Here is a 25941-nt window from a genome sequence, read left to right as displayed (position 1 = left end):
TGAAGATGAAAATGAAGATGAAGATGAAGGGTCACCAAACACCAATGACAGAGGACAGTTTTTACTGTCGCACCGCTACATTTTACCAGCAACAAACAAACATCAGTGTGTCTGGTTTATTGATCAGCTCCAGTTTATAAATCAGCTCCAGTTTATTGATCAGCTCCAGTTTATTGATCAGCTCTGGTTTATTAATCAGCTCCAGTTTATTGATCAGCTCCAGTTTATTGATCAGCTCTGGTTTATTGATCAGCTCTGGTTTTGATTGTTTTCTTGTTGTGTCTCCAGTTTTCTCTTCTTACCTTTACCTTCAAACACCTGATGAACTTCAGCAGCCAATCAGAGCAGGGCTGCCAGGGTTCTGTCCAATCACATTTGTTCCTGTTGTGTGTGTGTACAAGCAGATGACGTCATCACTTTTGTTTACTTTCACATTATTTTTATTTCGTGACCTTTGACCTTCACATCTAAAATAAACAAATGGCTCTCAGGTAAAAAAAAAAAAAAAAAAAAAAAGTGTAGCACAACAACACAGTCCGTTGTCACGTCTCTGTCTCCATGGTTACCACCGTCAGTGACTCACAACGTCAACCGCCCAATGAGAAGCCATGAGCCAATCACAGAGGAGAAGAGCCACAGGTAGGAGATGACCTTCCAGTGTGATGTCACATCCCGCTGATGTCACCAGTGGGTGGAGTCAGCGGCAGGTGGAGATGAGCAGGCTGAGGGTCAGCAGGTACAGGTGTGAGGTCAGAGGTGAGGACGAGCCCTCGGCGTCGTCATCGCAACCACCCTTCTTCAGACAGACCGTCTTCTCACAGAACGTACCTGCACACACATCATCATCATCATCATCATCATCATCACCACTATCAGCAACAGACCCCACCCACACCACCTGACCTGTGACATCATCAGATGTATGTTTACCTGTGAAGCTTTCCGGACAGACGCAGCGCGTGAAGTCGACGCAGGTTCCTCCGTTCTGACAGACTCGCCGCTCATCACAGACGTTCTCTGAGAGAGCAGCCGCTGATTATTATCAATCATTATCAATCACAAACACATGTATAGGTGTTTCTATTAGTCAAGCCCCGCCCCCTGCTGTGCATACCTGTGCAGACGGCTCCGCCTCCTCTCCAGGTGTATCCAGGTAGACATGAATCACAGCTCCGCCCCGAGACGCCGTCTTTACACTGACAGAGACCCGAGTCCAAGCAGTGAGGAGACGTACTGCCCTCAGTGTGACAGCCGCACTCTGACAGAGACATTATTATTACTGTTATTATTAATGTTATTATTATTGTAATCACTGACATTAACGTAACCGATGTGTTAACAACGATGATCCAGAACACAGGAGATAATCGCTAAGTGATTTAGGCTGTAGTCAGGCAGAGCACTTCCTGATTTCACTCTCTGAGTTTTCAATAGGTGGGTCAGCTGACGTGAGTTGTGGCCTCTATTTATTGCTTTGTTGTGAAAATCCACAAGGGCCAAAGGATTCAGCTGTGGTACTTCCTGGTACTTAAACACCAAGCTGTACTGCAGCATCAGCCCTTATTGTGTTTTATTGTGTTAAGATTGTCCTTTTCTACTATTTACTCTCATAGTAAATATGCTACACAGACATCTCTGTGAAAAAATCACATCTGTTGCAGGCAAAGCAACTCTGAGAACCTCTATTCACTCAGAAAAGCCTCCTTTACTTGTTCCTATGGAAATAAAACAGAATTTATCCAAGCGCTTGCTAATCTGTCAGACACTTTCTCACACACTGCGTCCTGTTGGCGTGGAGGTGAGAGTGTCTAAACCACACAGCTTATCCACAGGGGTTCCTCAGGGGTCAGTGCTCGGTCCCATTCTTTTCTCATTATACACCGCTCCCATGGTTTCTCATACCGTTGCTATGCTGACGACACTCAGCTCTTCCTGTTGTTCCTGCCGGAGGACCACACAGTCTCGGCTCGGATCTCGTCATGCCTTGCCGATACATCAGCATGGATGAAATAACGTCACCTTCAACTCAACCTCTCTAAGACTGAGCTCCTTGTCATCCCAGCCAGTCCCTCCATACAACAACACATCAGCATCCAGCTGGAATCAACCCAACTCATGCCCACAAAGTCTGCCTGACGCTTGGGTGTCATGATCGATGACCAACTAACCTGTAAGGTTCACGTGGCCTCAGTCGTGTCGGTTTGTTCTGTACAACATCAGGAAGATCAGACTCTACCTGTCTGAGCTTGCAGCACAACTCCTGGTTCAGACTCTCATAATATCACACATTAACTACTGCAACTCCTTACTGGCAGGCCTTCAAACCTCTGCAGATGATCCAGAACGCAGCGACGCTTCCGGTCTTCAATCAGCCCAAAACAGCACACGTCACCCCGCTGTTCATCTCCCTCCACTGGCTCCCAGTTGCTGCCCGCATCAAATTCAAAACCCTGACACTTGCTTACAAAACAGCAACTAAACCAGCTCCTGCCTACCTGAACTCCCTCATTCAGGTCTACACTCATGAAAGTTTTATTTTACTTTGGAAGAATGTTTTGTTTGGTCTCCTTATGTGTACATGACAAATCTTTCCATAAATGTAAATTTACAGGTAAGAAACTATGCTTTACTGCCTTTAGCAAAGAATTCAAACAATACATTTATTCAATTAAACACTCTCTAAAACAATTAAACCTGTAACAGTTTGTGCTGTGTTAAAAACTGTTTATATAGATCTTTATTCTCCCCCAGTGTTCATTTATAGAATTAAAAATTGTACATTTTCTTTTACATTTTTTACATTTTTTTAACTTTTGTTATGTGTAGCCATGGTGTGTACCCTTTTGTACATGTTATTTACATTTTAAGTGTTAGGTGTACCCTCCTTCCTGCCTGGAACCACAACAGGACCCTAAAAGCAGCTGCCGCGTGAAACTGTAACATTATTACATCAGTAAACCTGATTTCTGCCCTTCTGATGTTTAAATAAACTTTATGTGTTTCTCCAGCAGGTGGCAGCAGATCCATAATATCTGCTATCGTTATGACCTTTGAACCTTGATTAAGCATCATCTGTCTCCACTGAATAAAATATTCAACATGTCTGCTGCTTCAGAAACACATTTGTAAACTTTCAGATCTTCATAAGAATTCAAATAATAATGAAAAAAGGTGTGTGTGTGTGTGTGTGTGTGTGTGTAGGTAGGTCATTTAGGCCTGGCTGCACCTGTTTGTTTGGTTTGGTTTAGTATCTGTTTAGTAACTTTAGTAACTTAGTTTAGTAACTGTTTTAATTTATTCTTATGCCTTTTACAACACACACACATCTTACAGTCATGCACACCAGACACCACTGGCGCTACTGATATCTGCACCCCATGCCGAACCTTTAGTTTCTTTAATTTGGTTAATTTGGATTTAATAAAATATCTTTTGTTTAAACGTTATCATGGTGTTTCTCAGAGTCAGGTCATAACAATGTGTGTGTGTATGTGTATTACTGACCGACACAGACGTCCTCGTCGTCCAGCGTCAGTGAGGCGTTTCTATAGTAACCGAGGCGGCAGAACTGACAGTTCTGGCCTCGCGTGTTGTGTTTACAGCTGACGCACGTGACCACGTTGATGAAGTCGATGTAGCTGCAGCGGTTGGAGTGACCGTTACACTCACAGTCTGACAGAAACAAACACACACACGCCTGTCAGACACACCTGTGTGATAACATACCTGTAAAGGACCAGTTAACCAAGAAGCCCAACCTACAGCATGGAGGACATTAAACAGACAGGTGAGCCACAGACAGGTGAGCCACAGACAGGTGAGCCACAGACAGGTAAGCCACAGACAGGTGAGCCAACATGAACACTGACCAGACCAGAAGGAGGAACCTGAGGAATCAGGTGGAGTGGTCAGAGTCACTGGGAGGAGCCTGATGAATAATAGGGAGGGGTCAGAGTCACTGGGAGGAGCCTGATGAATCAGGGGGAGTGGTCAGAGTCACTGGGAGGAGCCTGAGGAATCAGGGGGAGGGGTCAGAGTCACTGGGAGGAGCCTGATGAATCAGGGGGAGGGGTCAGAGTCACTGGGAGGAGCCTGATGAATCAGGGGGAGTGGTCAGGGTCACTGGGAGGGGCCTGATGAATCAGGGGGAGGGGTCAGAGTCAGTGGGAGGAGCCTGATGAATCAGGGGGAGGAGTCAGGGTCACTGGGAGGAGCCTGATGAATCAGGGGGAGGGGTCAGAGTCACTGGGAGGAGCCTGGTGAATCAGGGGGAGTGGTCAGTCCACACAGGGTGGAGCCAGTCTTACCCTCGAAGGCGATGTAGGCGATTTTGGACAGCTGACTGAACTTTGGGCCTCCTGGAATCAAAATCTTCTGGGTCGCTTTGGACACAAAACAAGATGTGTAACCATGGCAACATGCAAGTAACAGAAAAGGTTACTGCTACTGAACTACTCATGACAAGAGTGTACTTATACCACTAATAATACTTCAACCACAACTTGTGATACTACTGCTACAGATAATACTGCTGTTCCTATTGTTAGCCAGTAGATGGCAGTACTACAACTGTTCCTACATGTTGTACCTTTTTTCTCATAGTCTTTCTCATCTTTCTCCTTTTCATTCTTTTTTCTTTCCTCTTTGAAATTCTCTTTGGCCTCAGAGACTGTTTGGTTCAACACAGAATGAAAAGATATAAGTTTGTGTGAATGTTAAGTCTTATATCAACACATAAAGCTGCTGCTCATTAAATCTACCTCCCACTCCGACAGAAACAATGTTTACAGAGTTCATCAGCACTTTGCAGATCTTCAGCTGTATTTGAAGCATGTTTTTAGCACTAACGTCCTCTGATGGAGTAACCAGCAGCATCTTCTCACCTGACAGGACAACTTTCACCAGTAATGGATCTGGTCTCCAGTATTAGAAATCTATCTGCACAGAGATGAAACCTTGTCTGTGATGTCAGTGATCTGTCACAGCAAATCATTTACTGTTGTAGAAACCATGTGATTGTTTCATCCTGACACGTTTCAAACTAAAATTCTCACAAAAGGTCTAAACTTACTTGTTGTTTCTGAGGTTTTAGCCACATCTACTTGTGTAATGACAACTAAACCATCTGTATTACAATTGAGCAACTCTACCTTCTGTAGAAGGCTGAGATATGTGGTTGAAAGCTTCAGAAACAACCAGGAAGTTGCACCTTGTGTACTTCCTTTTTCTGAGGTGAAGAATAAACCTTCACGCTCAACCCAGATGTGAAAGTATATTAACATGAATCTCTGAATTTGCAACCAGTGTTCTTGGAAATATCACTCCTTCCAGGATATTGCTATTTTGTGATCGCAATAATTAATGCAAATTAAAGAAATCTCTGCAATATTTGTGAGAGTTTGCAATTTTCCTAAATTTCCACAACTTTTCCACATGAAATGTCCAAATCAGCAGCTGCTTGTGGTTTGGACCAATCGTGGCGTTTGGTGTGGCGGTAACTGACATCATTCAGGTGGGAGATGGACGAGTCTCACCTGCCAACAAACATGATGCCATAGACGAGCAAAACAATTCCCAAATGTTCCCAAATGAGGTTTGATTCATTTTATCCGCTGCTGATGTTGAGCTGAAAATTTATTTAATAAAGGTTATAAATGGAACTCAAGTACAGTATTTTCTTTTTTTTTATAGAACTTTGAATCCTCATGGTTCTCATGTTCAGAAAATACATTAAACATTAGAGCTGGAATATAATTGTTTCTGTGATATGCAGGATGCTTTTTATCCAAGGAAGTCATTACATGACTCTTCACTGGTAGCAATTTAAATAAATCACATTATTTTCCTTTGCTTGCAATTTTTCCCAATTCCTGAAATTTTACTGCAAAAAGAGACATAAAACATCAAACATTTTTGCCCACAATGATCATAATCATAAACACTAGTATCTGCATTCTAATCTAACCAATCAGAGAGCTTCATGTTTACCTTTCTCCTCTGTTTGCTCTCCCATCTTCTCTGGTTTAAAGTCTTTCTTTTCTTCAGAATCTGACCCACCTGCTGGTCCACCAGCAGCTGAATCCTCTCCAGAAGTCTTTCCTCCCAGGTCATCTACAGCTGGAGGAGAATCAGGTCTAGAATCCAGACCAGGACCAGGACTTACACCATCTGGTGAAGGAGAATCTGGTCCAGTTGATTCTGGTTCACGATTTCCTGTTCCTCTTGTATCTAGCCCTGCTGGGACAGAAGCCAGACCAGGAACTACTGGATTTGATCCAGTAGCATCAACAGATGCACGAGAGTCATCTGGAAGGTTCCCAGGACCCCCAACAGGTACTGGTCCAGAATCTGGTGCAGAACCTGGTCCAAGTAAAGCTGAATCTGGATCATCCGGGAGAGGGAAGGTGAAGTCAACAGGGGCAAAATCACCAGCAGGGTCCGACCGATCTAAGGTGGTTGAGCTTGTATCCGGTGCAAAATAATCTCCTCCTACTTCAGAGGGAAGCATCAAGGACTCTACAGGAGCATCAGGAGCTGGAGCAAGGGCATCAGGAGGAGGTACCTCAGGAAGAGGTACTTCAGGAGGAGGTCCATCAGGAGGAGGTATTTCAGGAGGAGCTACTTCAGAGGGTGTTCCATCAGGAGAAGGTACATCCGGACGAGGTACATCTGGAGGATCTCTACCAAAAGGAGGTACATCAGGAGGAGGTCCATCAGGAGGTGGGACATCTATCCACGTGTCTGGAGGAACATCAAGAGAGGGTACATCAGGAGTAGGTACATCAGGGTAAGGTACATCAGGAGGTCCATCAGGAGGTTGTCCATCAGGAGGTTGTCCATCAGGAAGAGGTACATTGGGAGGTACATCAGGAGGTCCATCAGGAGGTTGTCCATCAGCAGGAGGTAGATCAGGAAGTACATCAGGAGGAGTAGGTCCATCAGGAGGTTGTACATCAGGAGGAAGTAAATCAGGGGGTACATCAGGAGGAGGAGGTCCATCAGGAAATTGTCCATCAGGAGGAGGTACATCAGGAGGAGGAGGTCCATCAAGAGGTTGTCCATCAGGAGGAGGTACATTAGGAGGAGGAGGTCCATCAGGAGGTTGTCCATCAGGAGGAGGTACATCAGGAGGAGGTACATCAGGAGGTCCATCTGGAGGAGGTACATCAGGAGGTACATCAGGGCGAGGTCCATAAGGAGGAGGAGGTCCATCAGGAAGAGGTACATCAGGAGGTACATCAGGAGGAGGAGGTCCATCAGGAGGTACATCAGGGGAAGGTATATCAGGAGGTTCTTCAGCAGGTTGTCCATCAGGAGGAGGTACATCAGGAGGAGGAGGTCCATCAGGAGGACGTGCATCTATGGGAGTGTCTGTAGGAACATCAGGAGAAGTCGAGTCAGCTCCTGCTGTAGATGAAGCATCTCCAGCCTGATTGGTTGGGAATGGCCCAGTGGGTGGAGCATCTCCAGATGGAGCCATATCATTGGTGGTTGTTGTCAGTGCTTTGGTTGATGCTGTTGCACCAGCAGTAGGTGGGACGGTACTGGAAATCAGGTTGGAAGAACCAGTCCATGAGGGGGCAGAGTCTGTGCTGTCTGGTGAGGAGGTGGAGTCAAAGGGTAGAGTCACTGGGTCAGAAATAGACACCTCAGGGTCAGTGCTGCGGCCTGGGTTAGTCGGGCTGTTGGTACTGGTGATACTGGTAGAACTGGAGGTACTAATACTGGTATTGGGAATGGTGGTGTCTGGTACTGTGGGAGCTGGTTTCTCCAGAGTAGGACTGCTGGATGGATCTGAGTATGCTGTAGGTCCTGCTGTACTGCTTAAGTCTGGAAATGCATCATAACCTGCAGTACTAACAGTACTAGGGACAGTAGTAAAACCTGTAGTACCAGTGTTGACTATTGTAGTAGTAGGAAAGTCTCCAGTATCACCAGTACTAGTGAAGTAAATTGTAGACATAGTATCAGTCATGGTAGTACTGATAGTAGAAACAGTGTCAGTGTAAAATACAGTGGTAGTATCAGTAGTAGTAGTATCAGTAGTAGTATCAATAGTAGTAGTAGTAGTAGTAGTAGTATCAGTCATAGTAGTCGTAGTAGTAGTAGTAGTAGTAGTATCAGTAGTAGTATCAGTCATAGTAGTAGTAGTAGTAGTAGTATCAGTAGTAGTATCACTCATAGTAGTATCAGTCATAGTAATAGTAGTAGTAGTATCAGTAGTAGTAGTATCAGTAGTAGTAGTATCAGTCATAGTAGTAGTAGTAGTAGTAGTATCAGTAGTAGTAGTATCAGTAGTAGTATCAGTCATAGTAGTAGTAGTAGTAGTATCAGTAGTAGTAGTATCAGTAGTAGTATCAGTCATAGTAGTAGTAGTAGTAGTATCAGTAGTAGTAGTATCAGTAGTAGTATCAGTCATAGTAGTAGTAGTAGTAGTATCAGTAGTAGTATCACTCATAGTAGTATCAGTAGTAGTATCAGTCGTAGTAGTAGTAGTAAGACTAGTAGTGTCAGTCACTCCTGATGAGGGTGTATCACCAGCCGCTGTCAGAGAAGAAGAGTTATGTTCTTTAGTGAATCTTCTGTTGGTTCTCCACAGAAATTCTGCAGAATATCAAAGTCTGACTTCTTCAACGTGGAAATACCCCGGAACCCCCCCCCCCCCACCGCAACCTCCAGCCAACAGCTGACTCCAAAATACACAACACACGCACACACACACCTAACAGCTAGCAGCTAATAGCCAGCAGCTAACAGCTAGCAGCTAATAGTCAACAGCTAACAGCTAACAGTGAGTCGCTAACAGCTAGCAGATAATAGCCAGCAGCTAACAGCTAACAGCTCAAAGTGGCTGATATTCTCACTTTAAGAAAGTGTGTTAGTGTTTTATTTTAACAGGCAGTGAGATGAATATTTACAAATTTTAGAAGCTAAACTTTGATATGAGAGAGTTTGTCGTGTCATAAAGTGTTTTACTCATCGATGGGATCTATAGGTTCTTTTATGTAGTCCATCAATATGTTTTAATGCTGTAGCTGTGGGTTCCTCTGATAGACTGACAGCTGAGAGCAGATCTGTTGCCATGTCAACTCTTTCTAAATTAACTTTAACTTCCCTCCCAGAATGCACTCTGAATGTGACCAATCAGAACAAACAGGTCATAATAAAACCAATCAGTCTTGATGTGAATTAAACCAGTGGTTCCCAACCTGGGGGTCGCTGGATTAATCAAGAGTCATGAGTCATGAAAAAAATATATGTTAAACACAAAATTGTGATTTTTCTTCAAGCTTTCTATGGATTTTTGCTTTATTTCTTGTCAAGTTCTATATTTTACCTCCTCAAGCCTCTAAAAGTTATTCAGATAAAACAAAATAAGTTCTCTTTCTAGAGCTGCAGGGTTGGTCAATTAATTGATTAGATGATCAACAGAAGATTAATCAGCAACTATTTTGATAATTGAATAGTCGTTTTAGTCATTTTTTAAGCAAAAATTAAAAAAAAATAAGCTGGTTTCAGCTTCTCATATGTGATAATTTATTGCTTTTCTTTGTGGAACATGAAGATAAACTGAATATCTTTGGGGTTTGGACTGTTGGACACAATCAGACGACTGAAGATGTAACCTGTGGGGAACTGGGGGACTGTGGGGAACTTTAACGGATATTTTTCACTATTTTCTGACATTTTATGGACAAAACGATAAACTGATCAACCAAGACAATAATCGATAACTTAACTGGTGAAAATGCAACATGTGAGGAGGGTCCCATGTGGACTTTAATTTAAGGGATCACAGGCCAAAGAGGTTGGGAACCACTGAATTAAACCACTGCAGGAACCTGAGAGCTAGTTCTCACTAGAACCTGAACTTTAAGAACCCTGTGAGTGTTTGTTCTTCAGAGGGTTTCAGAAGAACATCATGACAACACCATCCCACAATTTACATTCATAATCCACTAATTAAAACTGGTGTGCAGGACTTTTGTCTCCCTCTTCTGGGACTGATAGTAATTACAGAAACACTGCTGACGTGTTTACATGCTGCGCCGTAGCCGACTCCGTCGCTAAAACGGTGGATAAGTTGTTTTGAACATCACACAACCCCCATGAAATGACCCGTTTCACTATCAGTATTTGATCCATTTGGTCTGATAACATTTGGAAAGTCTAAAAGAGCCGCATGATTAAATTATTTTATCCCCATTCAATAAAACAGAGAGTTAACCGGAAGTTAGATTAAAAACTTTACATATAAATGAATGGACGTTCATTTTTATATAAAAGCTCCGCACTGCAGGTTTAATTATCTCAAGCCAAGATGTTTGTGGAGAAATGTGACGCTACTCAAATCACATTTTCATCAACATAACGAGGAAAAGTTTGATTGAAACAAACAAATCAGTGAAACGTATTCCGGTAAGTGTCCCTGTAAGACAACGTCTCACCAAACTGTTTCTTTCTGAATTCAGATTCACAGCTGTTCAGCTTCAGTCTTTATGGTTAAATACTGAAAACAGAAAGTGTTTCTGAAGCTGCTTTAGAGTCTTCATCAACCGTCTGTGCTGAGACTTTCAGCCTGTTTAATTTGGGTTTCTGGTTCTGGCTCAGTGTTACCAGCAGCAGTTGCTGTTGTGTTTTCACACCTGTAGTCATGTGTTGTGGATCAAATGTGATGCAGCTTCTACGGGACGTGATGATGCAAGACAGACAGACAGGTGAACAGGAAGACAGGTGAACAGGAAGACAGGTGAGCAGACAGACAGGTGAACAGGAAGACAGGTGAGCAGTACTTACTGGCTGCTGTTTCGGCTGCTTCACCTGAAAGAGAGACAAAATGTTAGTGTGTGTGTGTGTGTGTGAGAGTGTGTGTGTGTGTGTGTACAGGTATGTGCAGGTGTTGGCGATGTGTGTGTGTGTGTGTGTGTGTGTACAGGTATGTGCAGGTGTTGGCGATGTGTGTGTGTGTGTGTGTGTGTGTGTGTACAGGTATGTGCAGGTGTTGGCGATGTGTGTGTATACAGGTATGTATAGGTGTGTGTGTGTGTACATTTACGTACAGGTGTTGGCAGTGCCTCTGGGCAGGGGGAGGAAAGATCCGGGCCTCCAGCTGCGGGATTTGAACCCTTGGCTGCAGCGCTGGCAGTCCTGTCCGGCCGTGTTGTGGTCACATTCACACTGCAGTGTTGCATCTCGCAAAACACACTGAGATGCATGCTGGTTACACTTACACCTGCAGGAACACACACCAGGTGTAGCTTGCTTTCAGTGGTTGTAGCTGGTTGTTAGTTAGTTGGAGAGTGTAACTGGTAGTTAGTAGGTGTAGCTGGTTGTTAGTTAGTTGGAGAGTGTAACTGGTAGTTAGTAGGTGTAGCTGGTAGTTAGTTAGTTGGAGAGTGTAACTGGTAGTTAGTAGGTGTAGCTGGTAGTTAGTTAGTTGGAGAGCGTAGCTGGTTGTTAGTAGGTGTAGCTGGTTGTTAGTTGGAGAGCGTAGTTGGTTGTTAGTAGGTGTAGCTGGTAGTTAGTTAGTCAGAGAGTGTAGCTGGTTGCTAGTAGGTGTAGCTGGTTGTTAGTTAGTCAGAGAGTGTAGCTGGTTGCTAGTAGGTGTAGCTGGTAGTTAGTTAGTTGGAGAGTGTAGCTGGTTGCTAGTAGGTGTAGCTGGTTGTTAGTTAGTCAGAGAGTGTAGCTGGTAGTTAGTAGGTGTAGCTGGTAGTTAGTTAGTCAGAGAGTGTAGCTGGTTGCTAGTAGGTGTAGCTGGCGGGTGTAGCAGCAGGTGTGTAGTTACCTGGCAGGTATGTCGATATTTGAGACTGCGTAGAAGTACTTGAGCAGGTTTTCTTTCTGGACGTAGGTTCCTCCTAGCGCTGGGCGGAGAAGTCGCAGGCGGAGGTTGGTGAAGGTGAAGAAGTCTCTCAGGCCCTTCATGGTCTCCATGCGGGTGTACAGGGCATCCATGTTGATCAGCTTCGGACCCGCAAACACCCCGAAGCGTGCGCGCACCTCAAACACCACCAGCTTCTCCTCCTATTGGTCAGACACTGACATCAGTAACTCAGCTATTGATCAACCACTCAGTAACAGGCACTAACAACTGTCCTGTTCATTAAACACAGTCCAAACTAGTATAGTCAGTATGACCAGTATAGCCAGTATAACCAGTAGGACCAGTATAATCAGTATAATCAGTATAATCAGTATAATCAATGTGACCAGTACCATCAGTGTAACCAGGATAACCAGTATATCCAGTAAAACCAGTATAATCAGTATGACCAGGATGACCAGTTTTGGGCCTAGGACCCACCTTGGCTCCGACCCAGCGGGAATACTGCTCAGTGCAGATGACCCGGGTCAGGTTGCTGGGAGTCAGATCCGAGACCCGTTTAGGTGGCATACCGAAGGCCTCCATGCAGTCATCAGCGTAGAACTGATATGGCTGCCATGTTCCACCTGAGACAAGAGACAAGGTTCTAACAAGGTTCCACCTGTGACAGGGGACAAGGTCCTAAAAAGGTTCCACCTGAGACAGGAGACAAGGTCCTAAAAAGGTTCCACCTGAGACAGGAGACAAGGTTCTAACACGTTTTCACCTGAGACAGGAGACAAGGTTCTTACAATGTTCGACCTGAGACAGGAGACAAGGTTCTAACAAGGTTCCATTTGAGACAGGAGACATGGTCCTAACAAGGTTCCACCTGAAACAGGAGACAAGGTTCTAACAAGGTTCCACCTGAGACAGTAGACAAGGTTCAAACAAGGTTATACCTGAGAGGGGAGACAAGGTTCTAACAAGGTTCCATCTGTGACAGGTGACAAGGTCCTAAAAAGGTTCCACCTGAGACAGGAGACAAGGTTCTAACAAGGTTCCAGCTGAGACAGGAGACAAGGTTCTAACAAGGTTCCACCTGAGACAGGAGACAAGGTTCTAACAAGGTTCCATTTGAGACAGGAGACAAGGTCCTAACAAGGTTCCATTTGAGACAGGAGACAAGGTTCTAACAAGGTTCCACCAGAGACAGTAGACAAGATTCTAACAAGGTTACACCTGAGACAGGAGACAATGTTCTAACAAGGTTCCATCTGTGACAGGAGAACAAGGTCCTAAAAAGGTTCCACCTGAGACAGGAGACAAGGTTCTTACAATGTTCCACCTGTGACAGGAGACAAGGTTCTAACAAGGTTCCACCTGAGAAAGGGGAAACAAGGTTCTAAAAAGGTTCCATTTGAGACAGGAGACAAGGTCCTAACAAGGTTCAACTTGAAACAGGAGAAAAGGTTCTAACAAGGTTCCACCTGAGACAGGAGACAAGGTTCTAACAAGTTTACACTTGAGACAGGAGACAAGGTTTTATCAAGGTTCCATTTGAGACAGGAGACAGGGTCCTAACAAGGTTCCACCTGAAACAGGAGACAAGGTTCTAACAAGGTTCCACCTGAGACAGGAGACAAGGTTCTAACAAGGTTCCACCTGTGACAGGAGATAAGATCCTAACAAGGTGCCACCTGAGACAGGAGACAAGGTTCTGACAAGGTTCCACCTGAAACAGGAGACAAGGTTCTAACAAGGTTCCACCTGAGACAGGAGACAAGGTTCTAACAAGGTTCCACCTGTGACAGGAGATAAGATCCTAACAAGGTGCCACCTGAGACAGGAGACAAGGTTCTGACAAGGTTCCACCTGAAACAGGAGACAAGGTTCTAACAAGGTTCCACCTGAGACAGGAGACAAGGTCCTAACAAGGTTCCACCTGTGACAGGAGAAAAGGTTCTAACAAGGTTCCACCTGAGACAGGAGACAAGGTTCTAACAAGGTTCCACCTGTGACAGGAGATAAGGTCCTAACAAGGTGCCACCTGAGACAGGAGACAGGGTTCTAACAAGGTTCTACCTGAGACAGAAGACAGCATTCTAACAAGGTTCCATTTGAGACAGGGAACTAGGTTCTGACAAGGTGCTATTTGAGACAGGAGACACGGTTCTAACAAGGTTCCACCTAAAACAGGAGACAAGGTTCTGACAATGTTCCACCTGAGACAGGAGACAAGGTTCTAACAAGGTTCCACCTAAGACAGGAGACAAGGTTCTAACAATGTTCCACGTCAGACAAGAGATAGGGTTCTAAGAAGGTTATAACAGGTTTTGACAGATTCTAAGAAGGTTCTAACGGAGTTCTGACAGGGTTCTAAGAAGGCTCTAACAGGTTTTGACAGATTCTAAGAAGGTTCTAACGGAGTTCTGACAGGGTTCTGAATGGGTTCTAACAGTAATGAACACTACACTCACTACCACTGACCAATCACCTTTGTCCAGAGATTTCTCCAGGACCATGCTGGTTGGTCGGCCATACTCGAAGGTCACGATGATGTCATCGACCACCTCCAGACTCTTGTTCCATGACAGTGTGATGTTGGCCAATAGCGGCTCAGGATACCTGGACCATGTGACTGTCTGCCAGTAGGTGATGAGCCCACCCCTCTCCCTGTCCCCCATCAGCTGAGGAGGGTGAGACAGATCGGGGCTGGATGCATCGCACTCATCACTGCAGAGATATGGGTTCTCCTGCAGAAAGAGAGATTAGTATAGTGGCAATTTTTATCATTTTAGTTTGAGCTAATTTTTTGCCTCATTAGTTTGTTGTTTTGATGCATTTCTTTTTCTTAACATTCCACTGTGAATCCATCTCAAATCGAAGGGTTACTCACAAATCCACACAGCATCAGAAGAGTATTTGACTTATACTTATCTCTCCAGGCAGATATGAATAAACCTCCTTTTTACAGAGCAAGAATGCATTTCACAAATTAAAGCCTTCTGTAGAAGAAGATTATAATCCAATGGAGTATCCAAAAAACTGTATTCCACAGAAAGGTAATCCAAAATATTCCAAATTAACGGTCAAAAAAGCTGTATCGAGCCAAACTAACTGTAAGGCAGCCTCCTTCCCTCACTAACTGCTGACTAATCAGCCTTTTACATCTGACTTCTAGATATGACACTAGGAGGTGCACTTTAGCACTAAACGTGTAGTAATAAATCCCACAGTATTCTAAAGAATAACAATAACAAACAAACAACAGTAATAACAACAATAAAGTATGTTGTGATGACTGGCTCTTATAGGCAGAGAGAGACAGACACAGAGACAAAAGAATTCCAGAAGAGTAGCTGCACCAAAAATGAGCTCCTGAATACATCTCAGACTTGGACCTAAAAAAGCAGAGAGCATGGAGGTTGAGTACCCTGCTAAATGTAAGAGTGGAACAGCTAGAGAGAAACATAAGGAGAAGACACTGCGTGAAAACCCAGAGGTCTTCTTCTCTGAAGCTGAAGTGGACACCATGAGGATCAATGGCACATATTCACATGGTGGCCATTTTCCTCTGACATCTGGCTCAGGATGGGAAGCTAGTACAGTAGTAGTGTTAGTGAAAATAGTACATGCCTCCATGGAATTTATGTCATACTATTTAGTATTGTAAATGTATACAGTTGTACATATGTTAATGTTCTCATATTTGTCTCACTCTACGGGTTCATTTTTATTGCTTTAATGTGTTCATTTCATATAAGCTGCTGGAATATTCAGGGTCTCCACTCCTCAACCTTTGAACAAAAGAGTGGAAACCCTGAATTCATGAGGTCTATCAAAGAAGTTGATGTAATTGTGTTGACATGGTGTCAAAATGATCTGCTCACTCACTGTCCTCCAGGATATAATGAAGTCATGGTGCCCTCTATAAAATTAAAAAACATATGCAAGGGCAGAACATTGGATCTTGGTGTGGTATAAAGTAGTATTCACCAGTAAAACAGGATAAATCACACATCTGGTTAAGGTTAGATCAAACCCTGAGCATAACTGATAGGGATCTATGTCTCTGTGTTATTATATTATATATATATAAGACATTTTTGAAACTCTCCATTCAGAAATCACATATTTCCAGGCCCAGGGAAACATGCTTCTAACTGGAGATCTGCATGGACAAACAGGAAGTGGACCTGATGTCATTGACCCACATGTGTTTGGTCAGTTTCCCCTGTTTACCACACCAACCATCACCCATCAGAACAACCTTGACTCTGAAATTAATCAAAGTGGCAGCGAATGCATCTCTTTTACACCTTAGGCCTTCACATAGTTATCTGTAGGTTCAGAGATGACTCTTTAGGGAGATTCACATACTCCTCAGCTGTTGAGTTAGGTGTAGTATACTATGCAACCACTGTCATGGACCCCTCCACTATCAGTGCATTCACTGTCAGACAACAATCCCTCCTTTCAGATCACAACCAAATAAATGTGTTTCAAATAGAGAAGGCAATCCAGGCACTCGAAATATAAAAATGTAACAATGAGAAAGGAAATACTAAGAAGCCTTCATTGTTGGGGCTAACTCCTTGAAACAGCAACATGTTTTGACCTCTGTAGGCCTTCCTCAGGGCTTTAAAACAGATGATACGGGTGTGGCCTCACCTATATAGTAGCAAAAGCCAATGGGAGGCAATCACATGACCTGGACAATAACATGACAGGTGAAACAAATTGAAAATCATGAAAAAATGAAGAAAAAAAACATGAGATGAGATAAGATGGAAATATATACATGTACTTCATAATGGAAAATAGGCACCCATATATAGGTTTTACATAGGCTGTGAGAACAGAGAAGAGCCTATACAGAAAGAATTACAGAAAAAGTCCTCATTTACAACAGGATACTTTAATGCAGCCAGTCAATGGACCCCAAAAGCTTCCCTTTGGTTAAGTTTCTGTAATCTCGTAAAAAGTGGGGTCATCTTATATTTGGGATATTCATCTTATATTTCATCTTACATCTTATATATATGTCAATATAAACTTAGCACAAAAAGTAAGGAAATTTATGTTTGGTAGATTATTTCTTTGTTGTAACGATGCTTCATGGCAATAAATCTCATACCGTTGGAAAGCCTGTTTATTTCCCTTTTAAATGGAGCCACATTTGTGAGGAACATGCATTTGTGGGACGAGCAGCAGAGCTGAGTATGTGGGTTGCGCCCATGAAAAATTTGCCAAATCTTCTCTGCCGATGCCAAACAGCTTATTCTGCCATTGACTCTTGTTTGGTGTTTGGTGGATTGGATGATTGAAGTGTGAAGTTTGCCTGGCACCTCCTCCTCATGCTGGTCACCAGCCTGGTCACACACTGCTGTGGGATGGCGTCCCATTCTTCAACCAGCATTTGTCGCAAGTCAGCCAACGTGGTTGTGTTGGTCACTCTGGCATGAACAGCACGCCCAAGCTGATCCCACAAGTGCTCAATGGGGTTGAGGTCAGGACTGCTGGCAGGCCGTTCCATCCTCTCCACTCCCAAATTCTGGAGGTAGTCTCTGATAAACCCCGCTCTGTGGGGGCGAGCGTTGTGTTCTTGGAGGAGAGAGTTCGGTCCCAGACTGTGGAGATATGGGATTGCCACTGGTTGCAGAATCTCATCTCCATATCTCTCTGCATTGAGATTGCCTCCAATGATGACAAGCCTTGTTTTTCCAGTGAGGGAGATGCCGCCCCACACCATCACCCTAACCCTAACCCCCTAACTTTGTATGTATGTTCAAGACATAGTGCAGGATGTCTCAGGCATGTTTTGATGGGCACTACAGTTCATCCGATCAACAGCAGCTCAACTCAATATGTAGTCTCCAGATATTCTGCGTGTGAGGTGTTTAGGGAGCATCTGTAAATGATAGCATCTACTGATAGCCTGATTCTGAGGCGTTTAGGGAACATCTGTAAATTGTAACGTCTACCGATAGTCTGCATGTGAGGCATTTAGGGAACATTGGAAAATTATAGCATCTACTGATAGCCTGATTCTGAGGCGTTTAGGGAACATCTGTAAATTGTAACGTCTACCAATAGTCTGCATTTGAGGCATTTAGGGAACATCGGAAAATTATAGCATCTACTGATAGCCTGTGTGTGAGGCGTTTACGGAACATCGGTAAATTATAATGTCTACTGATAGCCTGCGTGTGAGGCGAACTGGGCCCCAGAAGTCAGAAGAACAAATACCAAAATATTATTAAACATAGTATGAGTTATAGCTATCTTGAAATAACCATAATAGAATCAGGGAGTTTTGACATGGCAGCGAATGCACTCAAAAAAAAAAAGCCCAAAGAGCTCTAAATGCAATAAAGAGAAAATATTATAATTTCCAAATCCCAATTAAAGTCCGGCTCAAAATATGTGACAGTGTCATCCTGCCCACTGCGTTGTATGGTAGTGAAATCTAGTATCCACTCAGTCATCATAACTAAACCTGCTGCATCAAACATCCAACACAGTCCTTACATGTACACAGAAAACAACAACAAATGCAAGTAGAGCAGAATTAGGCAGATACTTGCTGATAATTAACTGTCAGAAGAGAGCACTTCAATGTTTTAATCTCCTTAAATCCCTAACCCTACCCCCCGAGACCCCCTCCACTCCAAAGCCCTCCAAACCAAGAGCTGAGCCAAGAAAAGAGTCCCCGATGTCAGCTGGTGCTGAGACTAACTGCCCCTCTCAGACACATTCACTAGTCTCACACCAGCACTGCTTTCCAAACACCAATTACAGTCAACCAAACTATAACACAATTTACAGAAACCAGTCTGCTTAGATATGTAGATCAGACTGTTATGTGATGAACTGGCAGAATATCTCTCTGCTGTCACAGATAGAAAGCAGAGACAGATCCTAACAAGTACAGGCTGAGTGACCACAAACTTTTTATCCAACAAGATGACACAAAACATCACGGTAACCAAAAGAAAAGACAAAATGTGTCACTGTTGGACAGGTGAGATATTAATCTCACATTTCAAAGAGCTTAATGAGCTCTCAACATTAAAAATACTCTCTCATACACAAACACACACACACATGCATAGGATATACTGTATATATATATATATATATACATAGATACATAGATATACTATATATAATTAATATGTATCAATTTTAATGTTATGTTAATGTTATTTTGTTTAAATTGACTTTTGGTGATGCTTTGGCAATACTGTTGTTGTGACATTCATGCCAATAAAGCAAATTTAAATTTGAAGTTGATAGACAGAGAGAGGAGGCAGACGATTAACTGAATGATTGATCCTTCAGCTGGTATCAACATGTGAACAGGATCAATAAAAACTTTGTGTGTGTGTGTGTGTCAGACTGCTACAGAGGAGCTGATCAGTGGGTAGTGATTAGCAGTGATCGATCATTAATGATCATCAGTACTGACAGAGGCTCCTGGTGTGTTGAAACTGATCCTGTGTTTGTCCCACTAACATACATATGCAGTGAGGGATTAACAAGCATGTTAATCTGCTCAGTGTGTTAATCTGACTTTAGCTGCAGCCAACTGTCACACTGCAGACACACAACTACAGCCAGCACACAACAACCAGCAAACAACTACAACCAGCACACAACAACCAGCAAACAACCACAATCAGAACACAACAACCAGCAAACAACTACAGCCAGCAAACAACAACCAGCACACAAATACAATCAGCAAACAACTACAACCAGCACACAACAACCAGCAAACAACTACAACCAGCACACAACTACAACCAACAAACAACTACAACCAGCACACAACTACAACCAGAACACAACAACCAGCACACAAATACAACCAGCACACAACAACCAGCAAACAACTACAACCAGCACACAACAACCAGCAAACAACTACAACCAGAACACAACAACCAGCACACAAATACAACCAGCACACAACAACCAGCAAACAACTACAGCCAGCACACAACAACAAGCACACAACTACAACCAGAACACAACAACCAGCACACAAATACAACCAGCACACAACAACCAGCAAACAACTACAGCCAGCACACAACAACCAGCAAACAACTACAGCCAGCACACAACAACAAGCACACAACTACAACCAGAACACAACAACCAGCACACAACTACAACCAGCACACAACAAACAGCAAACAACTACAACCAGCACACAACTACAACCAACAAACAACTACAACCAGAACACAACAACCAGCAAACAACTACAACCAGAACACAACAACCAGCAAACAACTACAGCCAGCACACAACAACCAGCAAACAGCTACAACCAGCACACAACAACCAGCAAACAACTACAGCCAGCACACAACCAGCACACAACAACCAGCAAACAACTACAACCAGAACACAACAACCAGCACACAACTACAACCAGCACACAACTACAACCAGCACACAGCAACCAGCACAAAACTACAAACAGCACACAGCAACCAGCACACAACTACAACCAGAACACAACAACCAGCACACAACCACAACCAGCACACAATTACAACCAGCACACAACTACAACTAGCACACAACAACCAGCACATAACAACCAGCACACAACTACAACCAGCACACAACCACAACCAGGACATAACAACCAGCACACAACTACAACCAGCACACAATTACAGCCAGGACACAACTACAACTAGCACACAACAACCGGCACACAACTACAACCAGCACACAACAACCAGCACACAACTACAACCAGCACACAGCAACCAGCACACAACTACAACTAGCACACAACAACCAGCACATAACAACCAGCACACAACTACAACTAGCACACAACAACCAGCACACAACAACCAGCACACAACTACAACCAGCACACAACCACAACCAGGACATAACAACCAGCACACAACTACAACCAGCACACAATTACAGCCAGGACACAACTACAACCAGCACACAACAACCAGCACACAACTACAACCAGCACACAACAACCAGCACACAACAACCAGCACACAACTACAACCAGCACACAACAACCAGCACACAACAACCAGCACACAACTACAACCAGCACACAACAACCAGCACACAACAACCAGCACACAACTACAACCAGCACACAACAACCAGCACACAACTACAACCAGCACACAACAACCAGCACACAACTACAACCAGCACACAACTACAACCAGCACACAACTACAACCAGCACACAACAACCAACAAACATCTACAACCAGCACACAACTACAACCAGCACACAACTACAACCAGCACACAACAACCAGCACACAACTACAACCAGCACACAACTACAACCAGCACACAACTACAACCAGCACACAACAACCAACAAACAACTACAACCAGCACACAACTACAACCAGCACACAACAACCAGCACACAACAACCAACAAACAACTACAACCAGCACACAACAACCAACAAACAACTACAACCAGCACACAACTACAACCAGCACACAACAACCAGCACACAACAACCAACAAACAACTACAACCAGCACACAACTACAACCAGCACACAACAACCAGCACACAACAACCAACAAACAACTACAGCCAGCACACAACAACAACCAGCACACAACTACAACCAGCACACAACTACAACCAGCACACAACTACAACCAGCACACAGCAACCAGCACACAACTACAACCAGCACACAACAACCAGCAAACAATTACAACCAGCACACAACTACAACCAGAACACAACAACCAGCAAACAACTACAACCAGCAAACAATTACAACCAGCACACAATTACAACCAGAACACAACAACCAGCAAACAACTACAACCAGCACACAATTACAACCAGCACACAACTACAACCAGCACACAACTACAACCAGCACACAACTACAACCAGCACACAACAACCAACAAACATCTACAACCAGCACACAACTACAACCAGAACACAACAACCAGCAAACAACTACAACCAGCAAACAATTACAACCAGCACACAATTACAACCAGAACACAACAACCAGCAAACAATTACAACCAGCACACAACTACAACCAGCACACAACTACAACCAGCACACAACAACCAACAAACATCTACAACCAGCACACAACTACAACCAGCACACAACTACAACCAGCACACAACAACCAGCACACAATTACAACCAGCACACAACTACAACCAGAACACAACAACCAGCACACAACTACAACCAGCACACAACTACAACCAGCACACAATTACAACCAGCACACAACTACAACCAGCACACAACTACAACCAGCACACAACTACAACCAGAACACAACAACCAGCACACAACTACAACTAGCACACAACTACAACCAGCACACAACTACAACCAGAACACAACAACCAACAAACAACTACAACCAGCACACAACTACAACCAGCACACAATTAAAACCAGCACACAACTACAACCAGCACACAATTACAACCAGGACACAACTACAACCAGCACACAACAACCAGCACACAACTACAACCAGAACACAACAACCAGCACACAACTACAACCAGCACACAACAACCAGCAAACAACTACAACCAGAACACAACAACCAGCAAACAACTACAACCAGCACACAATTACAACCAGGACACAACTACAACCAGCACACAACTACAACCAGCACACAACTACAACCAGCACACAACAACCAGCACACAACTACAACCAGAACACAACAACCAGCAAACAACTACAACCAGAACACAACAACCAGGACACAACTACAACCAGGACACAACTACAACCAGCACACAACTACAACCAGAACACAACAACCAGAACACAACAACCAGGACACAACTACAACCAGGACACAACTACAACCAGAACACAACAACCAGCACACAACTACAACCAGAACACAACTACAACCAGGACACAGCAACCGTGTGTTCAGCTGAATGTGTGTGTGTTGCATGTTTGTCTCTCAGTCTTTCAACCCTGAGTCTGTACTCAGGTAGATGTCCTGTTCATCTGTAGATTGAAAGGTTTTCTCATCTGTTTTCCACAGGTACTTTCTGTTTCTCCTGTACAGTCTCCCATCTTGTGTGCAAACCACAGAAGATCATGGTTGCTCATGTTTGTGCAGAGCCATGGCTAGCTGGAATGTCTCTCCTCTTTGCACTCTGACATTTGCTCTTGCTTGCAGGTCACGCAGTCTACTTGTTTACCTGTCAAAGTCGAGTTCCTGCTTTTCTCTCAACTGCCTGCATACTTGCACAGTTCCTTCTGGAGTAAGCAGTGAGGTTGAGGATGGCAGTTTTCCTTACAGCCGCCATCCTATCAGCAACTGTACTGTTAATAATCCTACACTTTCAAGTGGTGTGTTGCAGTACTCCAACTGTGAAATGTAGGGGTTGCCATTATTCAAATGGGTTTGACCAGGACTAGACGTGGTGTGCCTGATTTCCGAGCTTTATGCAAAGTCTTTGATCTCAGCACTGGCATTCTGATGACAACTACCCGAGATGACAACATCAGGAATGCCCTGCCTTGCAAACATCAATTTCATTGCAACTATGACACTGCTACTGGTGATGTCTCTCAATTTAGTGATTTCTCGGAACTTTGAGAAATAGTCCACACATAGCAGAAACTCTTCCTCTGTAGTGGAAGAGATCGATCCCTACTTTCTCGGTCGGTCTGGTAATGGGTGTGACAGTAATGACACTCTCGGACTGCTGTTTCTGTTCTCGTTACAAATGGCACACTGAGATACCATCTCCTCACTGTGTGAAGACATGTGGCCAATACACAATGTCTCTGACTTTCTTTTTGCACTTTACAATTCCTAAGTGTGACTTGTGGATTTTGCTAGGCATTTCTTGTCTCAGCTGATGTGGAACAATGAGTTTTGCTGCTTCGAATATCAGCCCAGATGTGTGAGTGATTTCATCCCCAAATGTCCAGTAGGGATGAATTTCTTTTTGTACTGCACTTCTTTTATTTGGCCATCCTCTTAATGTAATATCTTTCAATAGATGTATTTCAGGATCCTCTGCTGTTGCTAGAGACGGACTTTTGTGAAATTCGCAAGTTTTGCAGCCACTGTAGGTTCTCCTACAGAAGGGGAGGAGGTATTAATTTGGTTGCAGTCTGCAACCTCACCGCTAGATGCTACTAAATCCTACACACTGGTCCTCTAATGCTTCTGCAATGTGAAGTTCCTTGCCAAGCCAGTAAGTGACTTTAAGGCTGTATCTTTGCAACATAAGCAGCATCCTCTGCAGCCTCATAGGAGCTTGGTGTAAAGATGCTCTCAAGAGACTTGTGTCACTCTCAACATGAATGTCTATAAACATACTGATGGAATTTCTCACATCCATAGACAATAGCAAGTAGCTCTTTTTCAATTTGTGCATACCTGTGATAACAGTCAGTGAGAACCCTTTACTCATAAGCTACAGGTTGTCCATCTTGCAGTATGGCTGCTCCAATGCCTTCTGAGCTGGCATCTACTGAGAGTGTGATTGGTTTGTTGACATCATAAAACTTCAGAGTTGGAGTGTTGGTGACAAACTGTTTAAGGTGTTCAAAACTCCTCTTTTGTGTTTCCTGTCACTCTGTCACCTGCAAGCAGCTTCCTTAATGGAGCGCTGATGTCTGACAAGTTAGGTATGAACTTGGCGAGGTACTGGATCATCCCCATGAACCTCAGCAGTTCCTGTTTGTTCTGTGGCAGTGGTAGCTGTGTCACTGCTCTCACTTTTATCTGGTTTCAGTCCACTGGCGCTGAATGTGTGTCCAGTGTATTTGATTTTTTTCAGCCTGATAAAGCTGAAACTTCTTCAACAACTTCTTCAGCATGTGCTCATGCTTGTCCATGAAGTCTCCCCAAACAAGCAAGTCATCAAGTTTACAATACCATCTAGACCTTCAATCATCTGCACAATAGCCCTCTGAAACACCTCTGGTACTGATGAAATCCCAAACGGCAAAAATAGTTATCTTTATCTTCCTATGGGGGTGTTAAAGGTGCACAGCTTTGAGCTTTCATCACCAAGCTTTATCTGCCAGGTGCCCCGATTAGCATCTAGCACGCACAGAAAAGTGCTTTGTAGTTGGCATATGGGAAACTACTTCCTCAACAGTGAGAAATGGGTAGTGCTCCCATTTGATAGCTTGGTTGAAGTCTTTTGGATCCATGCAGATACGGCTTTAAATCACACCTGAACACACACACACACATCTGAACACACACACACACATCTGAACACGCACACATCTGAACACACACACACATCATGCGTGTATCTGTTGTTGTTAATTAATCTAAAGTTTTCAGAAGCTTTTATTGTTTTTGCTTTCAGGATTTTCATGTTAACCTTTTGTCCTATTGATTGATTGACTGATTGATCTTTTATTAGCATTTCACTTTGCTTCATTACAACTGTTACATTTATCAATTATTCACACGACTTCAGTTTCCCAATGGAGCAATTAGACAGACAGCAGGATTCTGTGTGTGTGTTTGTGTGTGTGTGTGTGTGTGTGTTCAGATGTGTGTGTGTGTGTTCAGATGTGAGTGTGAGTGTGTGTGTGTGTTCAGATGTGTGTGTGAGTGTGTGTATGTGTGTTCAGGTGTGTGCGTGTGTGAGTGTGTGTGTTCAGGTGTGTGTGTGTTCAGGTGTGTGTGTGTGTGTGACTCACCAGTGTACAGAAGCGTTCAGGTGGGTTTCCACAGGTGATGCCGGGCGGATCGACTCTGATCTGCATCACTTCCTTCATGTTTGTGGGCGGCGGCTGACAGGCATAGAACTCCCATCCTGGCCCCGCCTCTGAGCCTCGCAGAGAGCGGCACTGGTCGAACTGCCCGCCGGTCTGAGCGCGGCCCGCCGCCGGCAGCAGCAGGAGGAGAAGCAGCGGGAGAGACATGGAGGCTCAGGTTCACGCAGTCAGATGGTCAGGGGGCGGGGCAACACTCGCCTGCATCTCAGGTTCTCTTCTGTCGGACCTTCTTCGACCAGGTGGCTGTCATGGTTACCAGGTAGTTATCATGGTAACTGGGTTACTGTCATGCCAACCAGGTGGCAGTGAAACCTGTTCTGAAGATGCTC

General features: G+C 43.9%; 1 protein-coding gene across 1 annotated transcript; it reads right to left on the bottom strand.

Annotated features, from left to right (window-relative positions):
- Nucleotides 1-499: 499 nt before the first annotated feature.
- Nucleotides 500-25769, bottom strand: ntng2a (netrin g2a). The gene is made up of 10 exons (XM_042420734.1): nucleotides 25535-25769; nucleotides 14301-14559; nucleotides 12305-12450; nucleotides 11786-12024; nucleotides 11061-11233; nucleotides 10798-10821; nucleotides 3505-3672; nucleotides 1115-1258; nucleotides 931-1017; nucleotides 500-828 (listed from the first exon to the last, which is right to left on the bottom strand). The coding sequence occupies exons 1-10, from the start codon at nucleotides 25757-25759 to the stop codon at nucleotides 698-700; spliced, it is 1596 nt and encodes a 531-aa protein (XP_042276668.1). The 5' UTR covers nucleotides 25760-25769; the 3' UTR covers nucleotides 500-697.
- Between the last annotated feature and the right edge of the window lie 172 nt (nucleotides 25770-25941).

Source organism: Thunnus maccoyii, chromosome 9 (assembly GCF_910596095.1).
Source record: "Thunnus maccoyii chromosome 9, fThuMac1.1, whole genome shotgun sequence".
NCBI classification, from domain to species: domain Eukaryota; kingdom Metazoa; phylum Chordata; class Actinopteri; order Scombriformes; family Scombridae; genus Thunnus; species Thunnus maccoyii.
Note: the sequence above shows the minus strand (reverse complement) of the source record. Positions and strands in the feature narration are given on the sequence as shown.

Coding starts and splice junctions, on each gene's coding strand:
- ntng2a (XM_042420734.1), bottom strand. CDS start 25,759: ATGTCTCTCCCGCTGCTTCTCCTCCTGCTGCTGCCGGCGGCGGGCCGC. Junction 12,451..14,300: donor GGAGAAATCTCTGGACAAAG/GTGATTGGTCAG, acceptor CTCTTGTCTCAG/GTGGAACATGGCAGCCATAT. Junction 1,018..1,114: donor AGGCGGAGCCGTCTGCACAG/GTATGCACAGCA, acceptor CTGCTCTCTCAG/AGAACGTCTGTGATGAGCGG.